This window comes from Pristiophorus japonicus, chromosome 3 (genome assembly GCF_044704955.1).
Source record: "Pristiophorus japonicus isolate sPriJap1 chromosome 3, sPriJap1.hap1, whole genome shotgun sequence".
In the NCBI taxonomy this organism is placed as follows: Eukaryota; Metazoa; Chordata; class Chondrichthyes; family Pristiophoridae; genus Pristiophorus; species Pristiophorus japonicus.
The window spans coordinates 59,717,043-59,738,196 of NC_091979.1; the positions used below are offsets into that span (position 1 = coordinate 59,717,043).

General features: G+C 42.5%; 1 protein-coding gene across 1 annotated transcript in view; it reads left to right on the top strand.

Annotated features, from left to right (window-relative positions):
• LOC139253819 (low-density lipoprotein receptor-related protein 1-like) overlaps positions 1-21,154 on the top strand; it is a 2,398,725-nt gene that overhangs the window by 1,374,967 nt on the left and 1,002,604 nt on the right. Inside the window, exons 27-28 of the mRNA XM_070873585.1 lie at positions 7,163-7,327; positions 11,608-11,852. Of these exons, the coding sequence (XP_070729686.1) occupies positions 7,163-7,327; positions 11,608-11,852 (410 nt within the window). The remainder of the gene's footprint in view (positions 1-7,162; positions 7,328-11,607; positions 11,853-21,154) is intronic.

Sequence of the window (21,154 nt, forward strand, 5' to 3'; positions counted from 1 at the left end):
TTCTGCATCAGATGAGCTGACACAGGATCGGAGACGGGCGATGTTACGGAAGTGAAAATAGGTGGTCTTAGTTATGCTGCGGATATGTGGTCGAAAGCTCATTTCAGGGTCAAATATGACACCGAGGTTGTGAACAGTGTGGTTCAGCCTCAGACAGATGTTAGGTAGAGGGATGTAGTAAGTGTCTAGGAAACAGAATTTATGGCAGGAACCAAAAACAAATTAAAAGAAAGATAAGGCAAACATTGAAAGATATAACAACTTGCACTTAAAGCACCTTTACTTTATTAAAATTATATGAGCAGTGGTGGGAGAAGAACTAAAGATGTGAGTAAACGCATTGTCAAAGATGTAAGTTTGAGGAGGCTTTTTAAGGATGAGAGGTTGATGGCAGAGTTTGAGAGGTTGATGGGGGGCATTCCAGAGTGTGAGGGTCAGACAAATGAAGGTACAGACAAGTGGTAAGGTGAATAATGCATAATGAGAGCCAAATAGAACAGCTTAGGTCTTGCTAATGTTGAGTTGGAGATTTTCCTCATAGAAACACAGTAGTAGCCGCAGAGTAAAGTGGCAGAGAGATGGATTTGGGTGTCATCAGTATAATTCCTATGAATGACTTCTCCAAAGGGCAGCATGTAAACAAGGAAAATGAGGGGTCAGCGATAGAGCATTGGGGCACACCTGAAGTGATTGTGCTGGGGCACAGCCATTGTACACGATGTTCTGGCTTTACTGGGATGGCTAAGCGTAGAGTCAGGCTTGTCAGTGTCACTTAAGTGGTGCATAGATGGCATAAGAGGATGGAATGGTTGATTGCTAAACCTGTAATGAGATCAAGGAGGATGAGAAGGGATTTGTACACCACTAAAAAGAGGAAAGATAAAAGTTTTTAATGTATTAGAAACAAGCAGTTCATAGAAGGTCAAGATGATCTAAAACTAAACCACATTTGTTTATAGTGTTAATGGGACATGAATTCTGCTGATCTATTTTCACCTCTGAGTGCCAATGTAAATTTGGTCAGTACTCCAAGTTTAAAGGCAGTGTGCTTTGGTTGAGGCCGAACCAGTGTTTTATAAAGGTTCATCATAACTTCTTTGCTTTTGTACTTTATGCCTCTATTTATGAAGCCCAGGTTCTCATATGCTTTGTTAACCGCTCAACCTGCCCTGCCACCTTCAACAATTTGTACATATTTGCCCTCAGTTCTCTCTGTTCATTCACCCCATTTAGAATTGTACCCTTTAGTTTTTATTGCCGTTTTTCATTCTTCCTACCAAAATGTATCACTTTGCACTTTTCTGTATTGAATTTTATCTGCCATGTGTCCACCCATTCCACCAGCCTGTCTATGTCCTCCTGAAGTCTATCACTATTATCCTGACTGTTCATTATACTTTCAAGTTTTGTGTCATCTGCAAATTTTGAAATTGTGCCCTGTGCACCCAAGTCTAAGTATATATCAAGTCTAAGTATATATCATATATATCAAGAAAAGCAGTGGTCCTAGTACTGACACCTGGGGAAAACCACTGTACCTTCCTCCAGTCTGTAAAACAACCGTTCACCACTGCTCTCTGTTTCCTGACCATTAGCCAATTTTGTAGTCATGCTGCCACTATCTCTTCTATTCCATGGGCTTCAACTTTTCTGGCAAGCCTATTATGTGGCACATTATTAAAGACCTTTTGGAAGTCCATATACACCACATCAACTGTATTGTTCTCATCAACCCTCTCTGTTACCTCATCAAAAATCTCTATCAAATTCGTTTTACCTTTGACAAATCTACATAAGAACATAAGAACATAAGAAATAGGAGCAGGAGAAGGCCATATGGCCCCTCGAGCCTGCTCCGCCATTTAATACCATCATGGCTGATCTGATCATGGACTCAGGTCCACTTCCCTGCCTGCTCTCCATAACCCCTTATTCCCTTATCATTGAAGAAACTGTCTATTTCTGTCTTAAATTTAATCAATGTCCCAGCTTCGAAGGCTCTCTGAGGCAGCAAATTCCACAGATCCACAACCCTCTGAGAGAAGAAATTTCTCCTCATCTCAGTTTTAAATGGGTAGCCTCTTATTCTAAGATCATGCCCTCTAGTTCTAATCTCCCCTATCAGTGGAAACATCCTCTCTGCATCTACCTTGTCAAGCCCCCTCATAATCTTATACGTTTCTATAAGATCACCTCTCATTCTTCTGAATTTCAATGAGTGGAGGCCCAACCTACTCAACCTTTCCTCATTTGTCAACCCACTCATCTCTGGAATCATCCTTGTGAACCTTCGCTGAACTGCCTCCAAAGCAAGTATAACCTTTCATAAATATGGAAACCAAAACTGCACGCAGTATTCCAGGTGTGGCCTCACCAATACCCTGTACAACTGCAGCAAGACTTCCCTGCTTTTATACTCCATCCCTTTGCAATAAAGGCCAAAATTCCATTGGCCTTCCTGATCACTTGCTGTACCTGCATACTAACCTTTTGTGTTTCATGCACAAGTACCCCCAGGCCCCACTGTATTGCAGCACTTTGCAATCTTTCTCCATTTAAAAAATAACTTGCTCTTTGATTTTTTTCTGCCAAAATGCATGACCTCACATTTTCCAACATTATACTCCATTTGCCAAATTTTTGCCCACTCACTTAGCCTGTCTATGTCCTTTTGCTGATTGTGTGTGCCCTCCTCACACATTGCTTTTCCTCCCATCTTTGTATCATCAGAAAACTTGGCTACATTACACTCAGTCCCTTCCTCCAAGTCATTAATATAGATTGTAAATAGTTGGGGTCCCCGCACTGATCCCTGCGGCACCCCACTGGTTACTGATTGCCAACCCAAGAATGAACCATTTATCCCTACTCTCTGTTTTCTGTTCGTTAGCCAATCCTCTATCCATGCTAATATATTACCCAACCCCATGATCTTTTATCTTGTGCAGTAACCTTTTATGTGGCACCTTGTCAAATGCCTTCTGGAAGTCCAAATACACAACATCCACTGGTTTCCCTTTATCCACCCTGTTCGTCACATCCTCAAAGAATTCTGGCAAATTTGTCAAACATGACTTTCCCCTTCATAAATCCATGTTGACTCTGCCTGACCGAATTTTGCTTTTCCAAATGTCCTGCTTCTTTAATAATGGACTCCAATATCTTCCCAACCGCTGATGTTAGGCTAACTGGTCTATAGTTTCCTGCTTTTTGTCTGCATCCTTTTTTAAATGGATGCATTATATTTGCAGTTTTTCAATCTGTGTTGGCTTTCCTTAATTAATCCACATTATCTAAGCGACTGCTAATTTTGTCCCGGATTATCGTTTCTAAAAACTTCCCCACTACCGAGGTTAAACTGACTGGTCTGCAGTTGCTGGGTTTATCCTCACACCCTTTTTTGAACAAGAGTGTAACATTTGCAATTCTCCAGTCCTTTGGCACCACCCCTGGGATTTATCGTGCTTGTAGCTAAAAGCTGGTCGTGCAAATAAAGCAGTGCCCCTCAATCCACACAGATGGATTCACTCTTGATGGATTACTGTGCTGTGGGACTCCCCTAAAGCTGGCATTATATCTGTCTAGCCTGCAGGTATGGATTGGTGAAATAATGCTATAAAAAGGAACGAATATCGAAGTGCTTTGTAACCAAACCATCTGAGAGAGCATAAATTCCAGGTTTGAAATGTTGAAGCCAAGCTTCAGAAGGACAAACATTTTCAGCAATGGTTACAAAACAAACAAAAAGTAAATGGCTAATGCACCATTGTGTGAACTGTTCCTTTCAGTCACACACATAATACCTCTATAATACTAGAATAATGGCCCTGAATTTGTGGTCATGGGCTTCATGCGGGGAAATGCCTCCGATTCGCAAATAAAATGCCCACGTACCTGGTGGTCCGAGCAGTCCTGGGCCTCTCCGGGTACCCGTGGGTAGAGGCCCACGTATCCCAGGTGTGCAGGCGGTTCTCAAGTGCCCCTGGGATCATGTGGGCCAGCCCAACCAATCAAAGGGAATCCCCATTCATGCTTTTGGGGATTCTGTATGCATGGAATCCCTATAAGTATGAATGGGAATACCCCAAAATGCATCTACACTTCAAATAAATTAAAAAAAAGACATTACATATTTAAAATGAATTAAAACAGCATTTAATTAAATATTTAAAACAAAACTTTTATTTTTTGAAAATTAATTTTACATGTTTTAAAGGGGCTAAGAATAAACTTACCTTATTTGACAGGTTTTTTTAATGTATAAATGATTCATTAAAAAAAATTCTGTTTTTTTAAAACTCTTACGCCTGTTTTTACCAGCCGTAAGAATTTCACGGGCATTCGCTCGGCAAAGGTTGGGCAAATAGTGCAATTCTCCACCCGCGAATGCCCTTTTCCCGGGGATGCATTGGATCTGTCAATAAAATTCTTGACAAATCGTAAATTCCGGGTTCTCGCGCATGTGCTTTTCATCGAAATCCCTGAACCTGCACAGCCTCTATGGGTGCATGCGTACCTCGTACACACCCGTATGGGCTGCAAATTATGGCCAAATATAGCTTTGTCCCCAATCACTACTAAGTCTCATTTACTCCTCAATGTAAACACATTGTGAAAGAAAAAACTAATAGGGAATAGATGGTTAGGAGTGACTACAAAACAATAAATATGGCCCCAAGTTTCCACATGATTTGCTCCTGATTTTTAGGAGCAACTGGTGTAGAACGGAGTATCTTAGAAATTGGAATTCTCCACATTTAGTTTTCTGCAGTTCTAGTCAGGTAAAACTGTTTCACTTTGGAACAGAATTTTCTTTTCAAAAGGAGGCGTGTCTGACCACTGACGCCTGATTTGAAAGTTTCCACAGTGAAAACGTACTCCAAACTAACTTAGAATGGAGCAAGTGAAGATTTTTGTACGCTTGAAAAAACCTTGTCTACACTTTAAAAAATCAGGCGCAGGTTACAAATTAGGCATAGGGAACGAGGTGCGGGGGGAGGGGGGTGAAGGGAAGTCATTAAATTCTACAATCAATCCTTAGTTATACTTATACAAATATTATACAAATAAATCCAACCTGAACAAAAATTTATAAGCAAAGAAAAGATTAAATAAACCATGTTCCTACCTGTGTGAAAGTGCTTCAGGCAGGCCTTTCAGGCAGCGGTGTGGTGTCAGTGTCTCAACGGCAGGGGCAGGCAGCAAGCAGCCTTCGAGCTGAGCTACAGTGCTTGAGGCAGGGGTGTGCCATCAGTGTCTCTCGACGGCAGGGGCAGGCAGCAAGCAGCCTTCGAGCTGAGCTGCGGTGCTTGAGGCAGGCCTTCACTCTCCGCGAAGATGCAGCACCCGGACGGACTTGAGGCCATTCGGCCATGGGATTGCAGCGGCGTCAGTGGCTGGTCGGGAGCAGCAGCAGCCTTCGAGCTGTGAGGGGGACTGACTGAGGCCATTTGGACAGGGAGAGGCAGCCACATCGACATCTTTATATTTAAATTTGCAGAATGAGTGCACCACATATTATGCAATGGTTTGCTTCCTCATGCAAGAAATTCTTTGCTCTTGGTGGAAGTTGATCCATTGCAAAGTTGAATTGGCACTTTTATTTCTCCAAACACACAGTCCTTAATTTGCAGGCACCAGTTCTGCAAGTTTAGCAGTGAAAAGCTGAACTCACTGATTTCAGCAGGTGATTTATTCAGCAGTGCTGCTAAAACCACTCCCTCACACACAAAAATATCAAGAAAATTAAAATACAAGCCTTTGCAGGGGTCCAAGAAACAAATCTTCACTTTTTCTGCAGCAGTTTTAAAAATGGCCGAGTGCCAATGTTTACTTCAGACTGCGCATGCGCGAACGCTCCAACGCGCACGTGCAGGGTTGCCGGCACCAAGAAGCCTCATTTAAATTGTTCCCACCCCCTCCTACTTACAAAATCGGCCCGAGTTGGTAGGCTCCGCCCCCTGTGCGCCACGCCAAGCAGACATCGAGCTCCAAGGAGCTCGAGAATACCGCATTTTATTTCAGGCGCCGTTTTCGGCGCAAAAAACAGGCGCCCAGCTCTGAGGTGCGCCTTTTTCACCGCGTGTGGAAACTTGGGGCCAAAGAGTGGATGCTCTTGAGTGTTTACAAGGGAGTAACTGACTGTATCAGATAACAGCACAAATTGTGAGAGTGAAGAGAGTAAAGCTTGAAAACTTTATTATACTATTTTAACCCAACTATTAAATTACATTACAAAGTTAAAAACCATATTCATTTCTCTTTTAATCAGTATGTGTGCTGTGTGAGTTTGCCAATGCTCTTGATATTAGACAAGTGAATTAATGATTGTAATGTCATCACTTTAGGAAATACCTTCAGTTGATTTGTTGCAAATTCTACATTAGAGTTTAACATTATTGGCTGCTCTTTTGGTTCAGCTACCAAGATAGTGTGAATGAGCACATGAAATACTGGAGGCAGTCAACCATTAGACAGAGGGACAAAATTACCCACCTCCATAAGCTCCTTTACCGTCTCCCAATTATGTCACTCTTCTCTTACCTACAAATGTCACGGCATTTCCTGGACAATCTGTTCTTGTCCAGTCACAGCACTCACTTCTGACCCAGTACTTGTCCTGCACCGTAAAAATAGAAATTGAACATATCAGTGAAAGAATATGTGTGAGCGCCATATAGAGAGATTGAGGGGCATAAAAAAGATGGAAGAGGCAACAGGAAGAATAGACATACAGAAAGAGTAACTGAAAAAGAGAGACAAAAAACGTCAGATGCAGGGGTACAAAGAAAGAGATACAGGGGTCGAAATTGAGCCCCGCCTTAAACGGGGTGCACCTACCATTTTTTAAAGTGTTTCTTCGCCTCCATGCAGCGGGAAAACGGGTGGTGTGGTAAAAAAGAGAGCAAAAAGTGAAGACTAAGCAGAAATATAGATAGAGTGAAAGAGAATTACAAAGTGACAAAGAAGTGAACAGTTCCAGGAAAAGCAGCATCAATGGAAACCCTGCAATCTCTCAACTAATGTGTGTATATGTATACATTTACAATTGAAATGAGCATCATCATTTTAATAATTAATAAGTAAGAAATGTTATACATAACAAAAATTATAAATGCCAATTGTGAAAAATGTTAATATTTATAATCTTTCTTTTGGTTAGAATTCTCTTTTGGACAGACTGGGATTCTAGTTTCCCACGTATTGAGGCTGCTTCAATGAGTGGAGCAGGAAGGAAGACCATCTGCAAAGCTTTGGGGACTGGCGGATGGCTTAATGGACTGACAGTGGATTACCTTGAGAAGAGAATCGTTTGGATTGATGCTATGTAAGATTAAAATTTTTTTCCCATATGAAAAGTTTGAGCTTGAAATGTGTGTGTAATTATTTTGTTCTCATTATAATTATTCGTTCCCCCTAACAATTGCTTTGGCTTTATTCTGAGCAATATTTTTAATTTCCATGACCTATCACCAATAACCATCATCATCATAGGCAGTCCCTTGGAATCGAGGAAGACTTGCTTCCACTCTTAGAATGAGTCCTTAGGTGGCTGAACAGTCCAATATGAGAGCCACAGTCCCTGCCACAGGTGGGACAGACAGTCATTGAGGGTAAGGGAGGGTGGGACTGGTTTGCCGCACGTTCTTTCCGCTGCCTGAGCTTGATTTCTGCATGTACTCGGCGATGAGACTCAAGGCGCTCAGCACCCTCCTGGATGCACTTCCTCCACTTAGGGCAGTCTTTGGCAAGGGACTCCCAGGTGTCGGTGGGGATGTTGCACTTTATCAGGGAGTCTTTGAGGGTGTTCTTGCAATGTTTCCTCTGTCCACCTTTGGATCGTTTGCCATGAAGGAGTTCCAAGCTGAGCGCTTGCTTTGGGAGTCTTGTGTCTGGCATGCGGACAGTGTGGCCTGCTCAGTGGAGCTGATCAAGTGTGGCCAGTGCTTCAATGCTGGGGATGTTGGCCTGGACAAGGACAGCACTGTTGGTGCGTCTGTCCTCCCAGGTGATTTGTAGGATCTTGCGGAGGCATCGCTGGTGGTATTTCTCCAGCGACTTGAGGTGTCTACTGTACATGGTCCATGTCTCTGAGCCATACAGGAGGGCAGGTATTACTACAGCCCTGTAGACCATGAGCTTGGGGGTAGATTTGAGGGCCTGGTCTTCGAACACTCTTTTCTTCAGGCGGCTGAAGGCTGCGCTGGCACACTGGAGGCGGTGTTGAATCTCCTCATCAATGTCTGCTTTTGTTGATAAAAGGCTTCCAAGGTATGGGAAATGGTCCACGTTGTCCAGGGCCGCACGGTGATTCTTGATGACTGGGCGGCAGTGCTGTGCGGCGAGGACAGGCTGGTGGAGGACCTTTGCCTTACGGATGTTTAATGTAAGACCCATGCTTTCATACGCCTCAGTAAATACATCGACTATGTCCTGGAGTTCAGCCTCTGAATGTGCGCAGACGCAGGTGTCATCTGCCTACTGTAGCTCGATGACAGAGGTTGGTGTGGTCTTGGACCTGGCCTAGAGATGGCGAAGGTTGAACAGCTTCCCACTGGTTCTGTAATTTAGTTCCACTCCAGCGGGGAGCTTGTTGACTGTGAGATGGAGCATGGGAGCGAGGAAAATTGAGAAGAAGGTTGGGGCGATGATGCAGCCCTGTTTGACCTCCGTCTGCACATGGATTGGGTCTGTAATGGATGCTTTGGTAAGGAGCACGGCCTGCATGTCATCGTGGATCAGGCGGAGGATGTTGACGAACTTTTGGGGGCATCCGAAACGGAGGAGGACGCTCCATAGACCCTCGCGGTTGACAGTGTCAAAGGACTTTATAAGGTCGAAGAAGGCCATGTATAAGGGCTGGTGCTGCTCCCTGCAATTTTCCTGCAGCTGTCGCACTGCAAAGATCATGTCCATTGTGCCTCATAGGGGACAAAATCCGCACTGTGACTCCGGGAAGAGCTCCTCAGCCACAGGGAGAAGATCATCGAGGAGGACTCTAGTGACAACTTTCACAGTGGCTGATAGCAGGGAGATTCCTCTGTCGTTGCCTCAGTCGGACTTGTCCCCTTTTTAAAAAGTGGTCATGATCACTGCTTCTCTGAGGTTTCACAGCAAGCTCTCCTCCCTCCAGATGAGAGAGATGAGGTCATGTATCCACGCCAACAGCGCTTCTCCGCCATACTTTAGTGCCTCAGCAGGGATTCCATCCGCTCCCATAGCCTTGTTGTTCTTGAGCTGCCTTATGGCTTTTCCTACCTCGTGAGGCATTGGGGTTTCACTGAGGTGGTGGTGGGTCGCATTCTGCGGGATGGAGTCGAGAACACTCGCGTCAAAGGCAGAGTCTCGATTGAGGAGATTTTCGAAGTGCTCCTTCCAGCTGGCGGTGACTGCCTCGGTGTCCTTGATGAGTATTTCCCCATTCTTGGCCAGCAGTGGCGTGGGGCCTTGGGAGTTTGGACCATTGGTGGCCTTGACTGCGATGAAGAATCCTTGCACATCATGGCTGTCGGTCAGTTGTTGTATCTCCTGTGCTTTCTCCATCCACCACCTGTTCTTTAGGTCCTGGTTTTTTGTTGGACCTCAGCCTTGATCTGCCTGTAATGTTGCTTTGCTGCTCCTGAGTTGGGTTGTTGCTTCAAGCTCAGAATGCTCTGCACTTACGATCTATTAGTTCTTGGATCTCCTAATCATTCTCATCAAACCAGTCCTAGTTATCTCCTGATCATACTCATCAAAGCAGTCCTATGTTATCACCAATTACATATGCAGATTCACTTCCTGCTTAGCATTTAGAATTTACTGTGATACAATGATTTGAAAACATTTAATTACAATAGAAATAAAAATCAACCAAGATCGTTTAGGTGTCAATCTTTCTCTTCTCAATCCACTCCAACAACCTTATCTAAAAAAATGGGGAAACATTTTCTGCTGCCTTTAGATAATCCCACAGGAAGGAAACTTGTCTTCTTTTTACCTGTCAGCTAGAAAAGCTTAACTATTTGTTTGTAACTGGAGCAATGTTCCACTCTGCAAACCGCTTGAGCCAGGCGAAAGATTTCTACATCAAAATTCTGATCCTGCTCTGGCCAGATCTCATTCATGCATGTCAAGTAGACCGGAGCTGAGACATTGCGATAAGAGGGCTGTGGTTGGATATTCTGCTTGTCCACAATCTCTACATCAAGGGGTGTGGCTGGGGGATTTCCCAAGCCTCCCTGGGAGATTGTGCCTATTCTGAAAATAGACATGTTTCCATTATGGGACTTTAAAAAAATCCCCAAATAAAATAAGGAACTAGGAATTAACCTTGGAAGATTCCAGAGAGGTCCTGACACCTTCTTTAGGTAGCCTGCTCTGTACCTGGGGAAGCCTTTTTCAGGTGATAAAGTAGTGCTGTTAAAGTGCAAGTGAGGAGAATTAAAAGCAGATATCTGTCATCTTAGTGCTTAACATGTTGCTAGACCTCGACCTCAGTTCCGTTATCAAAACTGCTTTCTTCGCCTCTGTAATACTGCCCGCCTCTGACCTATCTCTGTCCTTCTGGTGTTGAAGCCCTCATCCATGGCTTTATCACTTCGATCCTTGATTTTTCCTTTGCTCTCAGAACTGCCCTCCCCGCAGCAATCCTCCACAGCTTCCATTCATTCATAATGGCACTGCATGCATTCTCACCCACAATTAGTCTCGCACTCCCATCGCCTTCGTCATCTCCAAGCTTTACTGCCTTCTTTTGCCTCAGCATATTGATTTCAAAATTTACATCCTTGTGTTCAAATCTCTCCACAGTCTTGTGCCACTCTACCTCAGTGATCCCCTCCTATCGTACATGAAATCATGTTTAAATAAGGCACCAGTCTGATTCAGGTGGGAGTGTTGGTGAAAATTGAGCCAGGCAGGCCTTGGCTAGCCAGTGGTCTGGACTTTATATTCAAATTTTCATTTGCCTACCATCTCAGTTTCCAGTGTAAATAGGCTGGTAGGCATATGAAAATCATCCTATTAGATCCTTGTCTCAAGTCTCATCCAATGTTGTTCTTTAACTGACCAGGAAATGTTCTGGAAAACCCTGGGTTGATACACACTGACTATACGTTCCTCCCTGAGGAAAAGTACCTTGCTTCTCCTTGTCACCTTTCGCATTAAAATGTTTCAGATTTAGAACTCAGCAGATAGTTGGTTGCAATTTTGGAAGAATGCCGAAATCATAATTGGAAAGACTGAAATTATCTATTCTCATCTACTTTAACTACATTGTTCAATTTGTGCATGTTGAAAGGCACTATCCTGGTTTTCACTGCTTACATCAATGCAACTTATTCACAGTCTGGGAAAGGTCAAAGTAAAATATGCCTAACAGTACTTTGATCTTTGCAAGCTGTATCCCTGATCAAATATAGCCGGCACTAATTACAGCATGTATCATTGTTAGAATATCAACGTTAAAAAAAATGAATTCTGTCATTTATAAATTAAATATGATAATACACATTTTCATAATCAAAATGAATGATACAAACTCAGTTCCACCTTGAGAAAGTAATTGTGTTTCTAACTTTTTTTTGTCTTAGTTTGTTCTTTCACTTCTTATTTTTCTTGATCCAGGTCGGATGGTATTTACTCAGCCTTGTATGATGGCAGTGAATTGATAGAAGTCTTGCGGGATCATGAATACCTTTCGCATCCTTTTGCTGTAACATTGTACGGAGGTGACGTTTATTGGACTGACTGGAAGACTAATACCCTATTGAAAGCCAACAAATGGACCGGCCATAATGTCACTGTAGTACAGAGAACCAGCGCACGACCATATGACCTACAGATTTACCATCAAACCAGGCAGCCACAAGGTAGATTAACTGTTTAACTTCTGCTTCTGTTTACTTTGTGACCAAAAGCACAGTAAGAGAGCAACTTATAAAATGAAGCAAACATGTAAGGAAATAAATCAATAACAATTATAATTGCTTCTGTAGCATCTGACAAATTGTGCCACAGGATGATATAGCTATATTTATTTCACCCACAATACACAAAACTATAGGGCTGAAATTCACTTTTTCCGAAAGGCCTGTTGAAGGCTATAACGGGGTGATTAGGACTTTTCGCCCTGGCGGAAGTGACCCGGCCGGAATTGCCCCTCGGATGGCGGTGGCAAAAACAGGTGTGTGCTGCACCCCTTACTTTTCACCCCAGGCAGCACTGACCCCTTATCATCCCATGCCGACCCCTTTGCACCCCATGGGGGAAATTGCCCAGCGGGAGCGAGGTTGGAGCGGGACGAAACCACCGACAGCTTTGCGGGTCGCAAACCTGTGGTAGCTTAGGCGCTCTGTCTGCCCTTAAAGGGGAGGGCCTTGTTCCGCGGCCGCCATCTTTGCAGTCGGCATGACAATGACGTCCGCTAGTTTGGCTGGGCCGCCAACAGGCAGCCCGGCACTGTCCCTTGGGTGCTAAGCCATTGCCCCGGCCGATACCTTCCCTGCTGACCCAGCGGGAGCCATGGAAGTGGCTGCAGAGTTCGCAGTGGCCCTCCCCTTTAAGTGAAGAGGAGGGACGTTGTGATGCGACATGATCAGCGCGGCGCTAGAGTGACATCGCCACACGGCCACCCCTTTTGCCTTGCTACCGTCCTGCAGAGAGGCAGAGCGCCTCCAACACCGCCCTAACAATCTTTCACAGTTAACGTCCCGAATTCCGGATCCGTAACCTCCTACTCCCGCTGGGCGAAAAACTTTTATTTAATTCAAATTATGCAACTCAAACTGGGAGCAAGGCAGTTTCACCCCCTATATCTTTAAGAAAATGTTAAATAGCCACAGCTTCTTTGTGGCTTCGTAAGGTTCTGCATACCATTTTATATCAGGTCACTCTATCAATGACACTGTTGTCATCTGTGACAAAACCTATTAGAAATATAGTGGCAAAGTTGCACCTCAAAAGGCAGTGCTACCTCAGCGTCATTGTGCAAGCACAAACTTCTGCATGTGCAGTTTAATCAATCTTGTTGTTGAAATAACTATGTTATATAAAGGTCAGTTCCTATATCAACAAGCCTTAGAACCAGCATAATAGAACCACTTTTAAAAATCTAATATAAAATATCCATTAACAAACATCTAATTGGAAATATTGAGCTTGCAATCCATAAATATGTGTTTCAATATCAGGTGTTAAGATTCCAAACTAATTCATCAAAATGCTGTATTTTTAATAGTATTTTTCTGGACTTAGCTCGTTGTAAGTTTAGCCAAATAGCAGGGGACACCATCATGATTTTTAAGCCAAATATATTTTCCCCAACAGTGCAGCTCTCCTGTAGCACCTTCTATATAAAGAACAGCCTCAAAACTGTCACTAAAGATTTATTGTAAAAGTCATTAATAGCTGTTTCCCTTTTGGTTTCTCTTGAGTTCAATGCTGTGATTACATCACATAACTAACAGTGCTCTTGAAAAAGGGAAAACTGTGCCTCCTTCACCAATATAAATAACATGAAGACTTTAAATATGTCTCTGCAATCACGCATTTGATATATAAATAAAATTGATTATTTCCTCAGCATGATACCATACCTTTTATGGTGCAGTATAATTATTGATGAAGCCAGTTATGAGTTAGCGTTATGCAGCATAAAAACTGCCCACGCGACTGTATAAATATCTCAGTTTGAAGCACTGACATTTATCCAGACTTTCATTGCCCATGTATTGCATATTATGGGAGTTTGCTTCAAGATAGCTTTTAAGAAATTGTACATCTAAATTATGAAATTGTACTCAATCTGTACTAAGTGTATGTTCAATATATTTCACAATTTTCCACTTTAAAAAATATGGTTGATGTTGAAAATGTGGACAGAAAAAAGGTTAAATAATGAGGCACAGATCAAGAGCATTTACCATTTTGTTCTCCAATTTGTGTGCCAAATGGATGCCTGTGTTGCATATATTTATTGTGAAACTTACTATGTAGAGCCAAAAGAGATAATTTTCTTCAGTTGCACCACTTCCACTGAGACCAATGTTCCCTCTATTTTTTTTCCCTGTATGGTCCATTTAAATGTGTTGCAGCAGCCACACATGTGCGGTGTGATATCTTTATACAGCTACTCTAGCACAGACCTGACAAGATAGCTCCTTAACAGAAACTGTGATCAAGTGACCTTGCCACGTGATCTTTTATTGTTATTACATCAGTAGTTGCAGTACATCAGTAGTTCACTAGGTGGAGGTCTAGAATACTTCTCCCCCCTTGTTGAAGAAGTAATCATAACAAAATAAGCATTATACATAACCTGCATGGTGAACTTCTTTTTCCATATTTACAAATCAAATTTAACCACTGGTATTTTGTTTCGAAGAGGATACCTTCGCTCTTGAAAAGAACTTTCCAATCTTGTATTCGGACTTTAGGGCTGAGCCAGAGGAGAGTTTTTCTCCAAGGGCAACATTGATCTACATTTGGACTTTCTACAACTGTTTATCTGCCTGACACGGACTCAGACTTAAATTCTGACTTTCTCTTGGACTTGTTTCTTGTACATCTGATGTAGTATTTTCTACTGGTACTCCATTTGTAACAAGACCATCTGACTCATCAGAAATAATCAAATCTTTCCAACTTTCAACTCCTTCCACATCTGTCAGTAAAATATGATCAACGTGAACAAACCTAACCTTTCCATGATCAAATATCTTGACCAAATATGTGCGAGGGCAACATATCTTCATTACTCTTCCTGGTAACAACTTTAACCATTAATGGTGATGGTTCTTCACTCTAACCTTCTGATTCAATTTCACACTTCTCTCTCTTACTCTACCTCTATCATGACTCTCTTTCTGTCTTAATTGTTTTTTTTCGACTGACTGTGCCAAGTTTGGCTTTAACAACGAGAACCTGGTTTATGGCTGTCATTTGAGAAACAACTCTGATGTTCTACCAGTAGTCGTATGAGGAGTATGACGATACGTAATTAAGAACATTAGCCAATTTGTGATCCAATGACAACTGTCGTTTCTTTGGATTTGGATCCAACATTTGATTGATGAGCGCATGTTTTACAATTTGTACTGTGCGCTCTGCTACACCATTTGAAGCAAGGCGGTTATGGTGGAACGTTGATATGTTTCACACCATTTCTGCTCATGAACTGTGCAAATTCTTCTGAAGAAAATTGCGGCCCATTATTAGACACAATTTCTTCTGCGAGGCTATATGAAGAAAATAATTTTTGCAAATTGTCTCTTGTTTTACTTGTTATTTTCCACATTGGAAACCCTTCTACCCACTTCAAATGACTATCAATCACAATGAACAATTGCTGTCCTTCCAGCTCAGCAAAATCACGTAATCTTTGCCACACACCAGGAGGCCATTTCCATGGCTGTAATGGTACCAATTGACATGTTGTACACTGACTGATGATGTACTCTATCTCTTTAGCTAAACCTGGCCACCATAAGTATCTGTGTGCAGAAATCTTGGTCGAGCACATTCCCAGGTGTTTGTCATGAAGATCTCCGAACAATTTGGACCTGAACTTATTTGGGATAATCACTCTTGCACCCGACATGATACAATCATTATCCACTGATAATTAATTCCTACGACTGAAGTATGGATGAATATCTTCCACTGATAGCTGATCTGACATTTGCTATGTAATCATACACCTTTAACATAACTGGGTCACGTTTGGTTGCTCTCTCAATCTCTTCAGTTGTGACTGGCAGCTCATCAATGTATGAAAAATAGAACACTTCTTCCCTATTGAGTTTAACTTGTGATGGGGATGGCAACCTGGACATAGCATCAGCATTACTGTGATGAGCTGATCGTCTGTACTCAATGTCATACGTGTCTCAATGCGAGGAGCATTCGTAATAAGGTGGATGAATTAACTATGCTGATTAATTAGCTGTTAATGGATATGATGTAATTGGGATTACGGAGACATGACTCCAGGGTGACCAAGGCTGGGAGCTCAAGATCCAGGGGTATTCAATATTCAGAAAGGATAGACAGAAAGGAAAAGGAGGTGGGATAGCGTTGCTGGTTAAAGAGGAGATGAACACAATAGTAAGGAAGGACATTAGCTTGGATGATGTGGAATCTGTATGGGTAGAGCTGCGGAACACCAAAGGGCAGAAAACACTAGTGGGAGTTGTGTACAGACCACCAAACATTAGTAGTGAGGTTGGGGATAGCATCAAACAGGAAATTAGAGATCTGTGCAATAAAGGTACAGCAGTTATCATGGGTAACTTTAATCTACATATAGATTGGGCTAACCAAACTGGAAGCAATATGGTGGAGGAGGATTTCCTGGAGTGTATAAGGGATGGTTTTCTAAACCAACATATCGAGGGACCAACTAGAGAGCTGGCCATCCTAAACTGGGTGTTGTGTAATGAGAGAGGATTAATTAGCAATTTGGTGTGCGAGGTCCCTTGGTGATGAGTGACCATAATATGGTAGAATTCTTCATTAAGGTGGAGAGTGACACAATTAATTCAGAGACTAGGGTCCTGAACTTAAAGAAAGGTAACTTTGATGGTATGAAACGTGAATTGGCTAGGATGGACTGGCGAATGATACTTAAAGAATTGAAGGTGGATAGGCAATGGTAAACATTTAAAGATCACATAGATGAACTTCAACAATTGTACATCCCTGTTTCGCGTAAAAATAAAACGGGGAAAGTGGCTCAACCGTGGCTAACAAGGGAAATTAGGGATAGTGTTAAATCCAAGGAAGAGGCATATAAATTGGCAGAAAAAGCAGCAAACCTGAGGACTGGGAGAAATTTAGATTTCAGCAGAGGAGGACAAAGGGTTTAATTAGCGGGGGGGGGAAATAGAGTATGAGAGGAAGCTTGCAGGGAACATAAAAACTGACTACAAAAGTTTCTATAGATATGTGAAAAGAAAAAGATTAGATCGGACAAATGTAGGTCCCTTGCAGTCAGAATCAGATGAATTTATAATGGGGAATAAAGAACTGGCAGACCAGTTGAACAAATACTTTGGTTCTGTCTTCACTGAGGAAGACACAAATAACCTTCTGGAAATACTAGGGGACCGAGATTCGAGCGAGAAAGAGGAACTGAAGGAAATCCTTATTTCCAGGAAATTGTGTTAGGGAAATTGATGGGATTGAAGGCCGATAAATCCCCAGGGCCTGATAGTCTGCATCCCAGAGTACTTAAGGAAGTGGCCCAAGAAATAGTGGAAGCATTCGTGGTCATTTTCCAACATTCGATAGATTCTGGATCAGTTCCTAACGATTGGAGGGTAGCTAATGTAACCCCACTTTTTAAAACAGGAGGGAGAGAGAAAACAGGGAATTATAGACCAGTTAGCCTGACATCGGTAGTGGGGAAAATGTTGCAAATCAATTATTCAAGATGTAATAGCAGCTCATTTGGAAAGCAGTGACAGGATCGGTCCAGGTCAGCATGGATTTATGAAAGGGAAATCATGCTTGACAAATCTTCTAGAATTTTTTGAGGATGTAACTAGTAGAGTAGACAAGGGAGAGCCAGTGGATGTGGTCTATTTGGACTTTCAAAAGGGTTTTGACAAGGTCCCACACAAGAGATTAGTGTGCAAAATTAAAGCACATGGTATTGGGGGTAATGTATTGACGTGGATAGAGAACTGGTTGGCAGACAGGAAGCAAAGAGTAGGAATAAACAGGTCCTTTTCAGAATGGCAGGTAGTGACTAGTGGGATGCCGCAAGGTTCAGTGCTGGGACCCCAGGTATTTACAATATACATTAATGATTTAGACAAAGGAATTGAATGTAATATCTCCAAGTTTGCAGATGACACTAAGCTGGGTGGCAGTGTGAGCTGTGAGGAGGATGCTAAGATGCTGCAGGGTGACTTGGACAGGTTAGGTGAGTGGGCAAATGCATGGCAGATGCAGTATAACATAGATAAATGTGAGGTTATCCACTTTGGTGGCAAAAACAGGAAGGCAGAATATTATCTGAATGGTGACAGATTAGGAAAAGAGGAGGTGCAACGAGACCTGGGTGTCATGGTACGTCAGTCATTGAAAGCAGGTACAGCAGGCGGTGAAGAAAGCAAATGATATGTTGGCCTTCATAGCGAGAGGATTTGAGTATAGGAGCAGGGAGGTCTTATTGCAGTTGTACAGGTTCTTGGGGAGGCCACACCTTGAATATTGTGTTCAGTTTTGTTCTCCTAATCTGAGGAAGGACATTCTTGCTATTGAGGGAGTGCAGCAAAGGTTCACCAGACTGATTCCCGGGATGGCAGGAAGAAAGACTGGATCGACTGTGCTTATATTCAATGGAATTTAGAAGAATGAGAGGGAATCTCTTCGAAACATATAAAATTCTGACGGATTTGGACATGTTAGATGCAGGAAGAATGTTCCCGATGTTGGGGATGTCCAGAACCAGGGCTCACAGTCTAAGGTTAAGGGGTAAGTCATTTAGGACCAAATGAGGAGAAACTTCTTCACTCAGAGAGTTGTGAACGTGTGGAATTCTCTACCACAAGATAGTTGTTGAGTCCAGCTAAAGGGATCAATGGGTATGGAGAGAAAGCAGGAATGGTGTACTGAAATTGCATGATCAGCCATGATCATATTGAATGGTGGTACAGACTCGAAGGGCTGAATGGCCTACTCCTGCACCTATTTTCTATGTTTCTATGTATAGACTGACAAAATCAAGCCCATCTCTGCATTCGGACTGCAGCTAAAGTTATGGGCTTATGGTGAGTAACTATGGTAAACTTATGACCAAACAAGTATTTGTGGAACTTCTTGAATGTCAAATATTCCCTTGCAATCTGCGCATAATTCCAATCACTGGCACTGAGATTGCTGAACAAAAGCAAAATAGCTTCTCCTCTCCAGCTTCTAGTACATGAGAGATCACTGCCCCAACTCCATACGGAGAGGCATCACATGCTAGCTTGATCTCCTTAGATACATCATCATGAACTAACATGGTACTCTCTACCAACTGGTTTTTACACTCTTTGAATACTGTGCTGCAATCTTCAGACCACTTCCAATGGACCTGTTTTTTCAACAGCTCTTTCAGTGGATGTAATACTGTAATCATATTTGGTAGCAACTTCCCATAATAGTTCAAAAGACCCAAAAATGATTGATGTTCAGTGACATTCTTAGGAGTGGGTGCATTTCTGATTGCATCTAGCTTTCCCTTGATTGGATTTCAACCATGTTTGTCTACTCTGTGCCCGAAGTACTCCACTGAGTTTTGAAATAACTCACACATGAGCAGTCACTCATAGTCTGTGCTTCTCTAGCCGTTTGAGCACTTCATTCAACATGTTATTATGGATTTGCTTGTTTGGTGCTGAAATCAGTATGTCATCTAAATAACATACTGATGCAGAATCTGGTTCATCACCCCTTGGAATATGGTGGGGGCAGAAGACACTCCAAATGGTAACCTATTAAACTGAGAAAGGCATAGATGAGTATTTATAATCAAGCATGATCTGGACTTCTCATCTAGCTCAAGTTGTAAGTAGGTATTTATAAGATTTAATTTTGAGAAAATCTGGCCACCTGTCAGCGTAATCTTAGATTACCCTCTAGAACTTAGTTTACGGTTAGATTATAATCATCACACACCGTTACCTTACCATCTGACTTAGGTACAACAACAATGGATGTACCCTAATTATTTAGATCTACCTTAAAGATAATGATCTCAGTTTCTAGTGTTTGAGTTCTTGCTCAACTTTCTCCTTGAGTGTGTATGATACGGGATGTGGCTTGCAGTAAATTGGTCTTGCGTCCTTCTGCAGTCTGACACTTGAAGTCTTGGATTGGACTACTTGTTTCATAGAACAACTTCGGATACTGCTTGATGACATCAACTTTCAATGCAAATTTCGCTTCCACTTGAGAAATCTCATTCAAATCCAGCTTCAGTGATCCCAACCAATTTCTACCTAGCAAGGCAAGCTTGTCTCCTCCCATTACTATGAGAGGCAACCTCAGAAACTGATCCTTGTATGTCACCGGTATGGTGATACTTCCTACAACAGGGATTTGTTCTCCTGAATAGCCTCACAGCTCTATCTTCGATTTTTCCGGACAAAAATCACACAACTTGTCGAGATATAGCGATTCCAGTGCTATGCTCACTGATGCACAAGTGTCGATTTCCATGGGTATCCTGGCTCCTGCAATATCTACTTGGAATATAATACTTCGCAAATCACTGTTTGATACCCTGGCGCTCTTGATGATGTGTATCTCCAGTACTTCCTCGTCCTGTTGCTTCTCTTCAATGCTATGTAGTGTCTGGCGATTTGTACTTCTAGCATTGAAAGTCGGTTTACTCTTCAGTCGGCATGCCTTTGCAAGATGCCCAGTTTTCTTACAGCAGAAACAGTCTGCCTTCACATATGGACAGCTTTGAGCAATGTGTTGTCCCAGACACCAATAGCATGACTTCAATTCACTGTTACCTTGGCCAGTTGCTGAAGCCTTGGGACCCAACTGCCTTTAACTTTTAGCCTGCAGGTGATTCACCTTGGTTGTCCGACAACTGGAAATGGTGCGAAATTCTCGGGAGTATTGGTCGGCCATATCCATCGACAGAGCCGTCTGACAAACTAAATCAAAAGTCAAGTTAGGTGCTGTCAACAACTTCCCCCTTCTGAGTGCTTCATTATTCAACCAACAAACAAAGCGGTCACATAATGCTCAGTCTTGAAAGTTTCTGAAAACACAATGAGTGAATAGCTTCTTTAAAGCTGTAATGTGCTCACTAATACCCTCGGCAGTTAATTGATTTTGTGTTCCAAAACAATAACTTTCAACAATTTCAGTACAGTAGTGCTGTTCTGCCTTGGTTAGAATCTCCGTCAGTGGCTTGTCCTTTGGCTTGATGGGAACAAGCACATTTTTCAGTATTTCATATACCTTTGGGACTGCTTCAGTCAAGAAAATAGCTTGTTTCCTTCTAAAACCACCCGGTTACGGTTTTCATCATCGCGACTTTGATGAGACTATATGCGGTGAAACACATTTCTAGCCAGTCACGATGGAACTCACCCAAGTAAGCTATTATTCCCATAGGTGTGGCCATCTGGACTCTGGCAATGTTAACAGTGCAGCCAAGTGT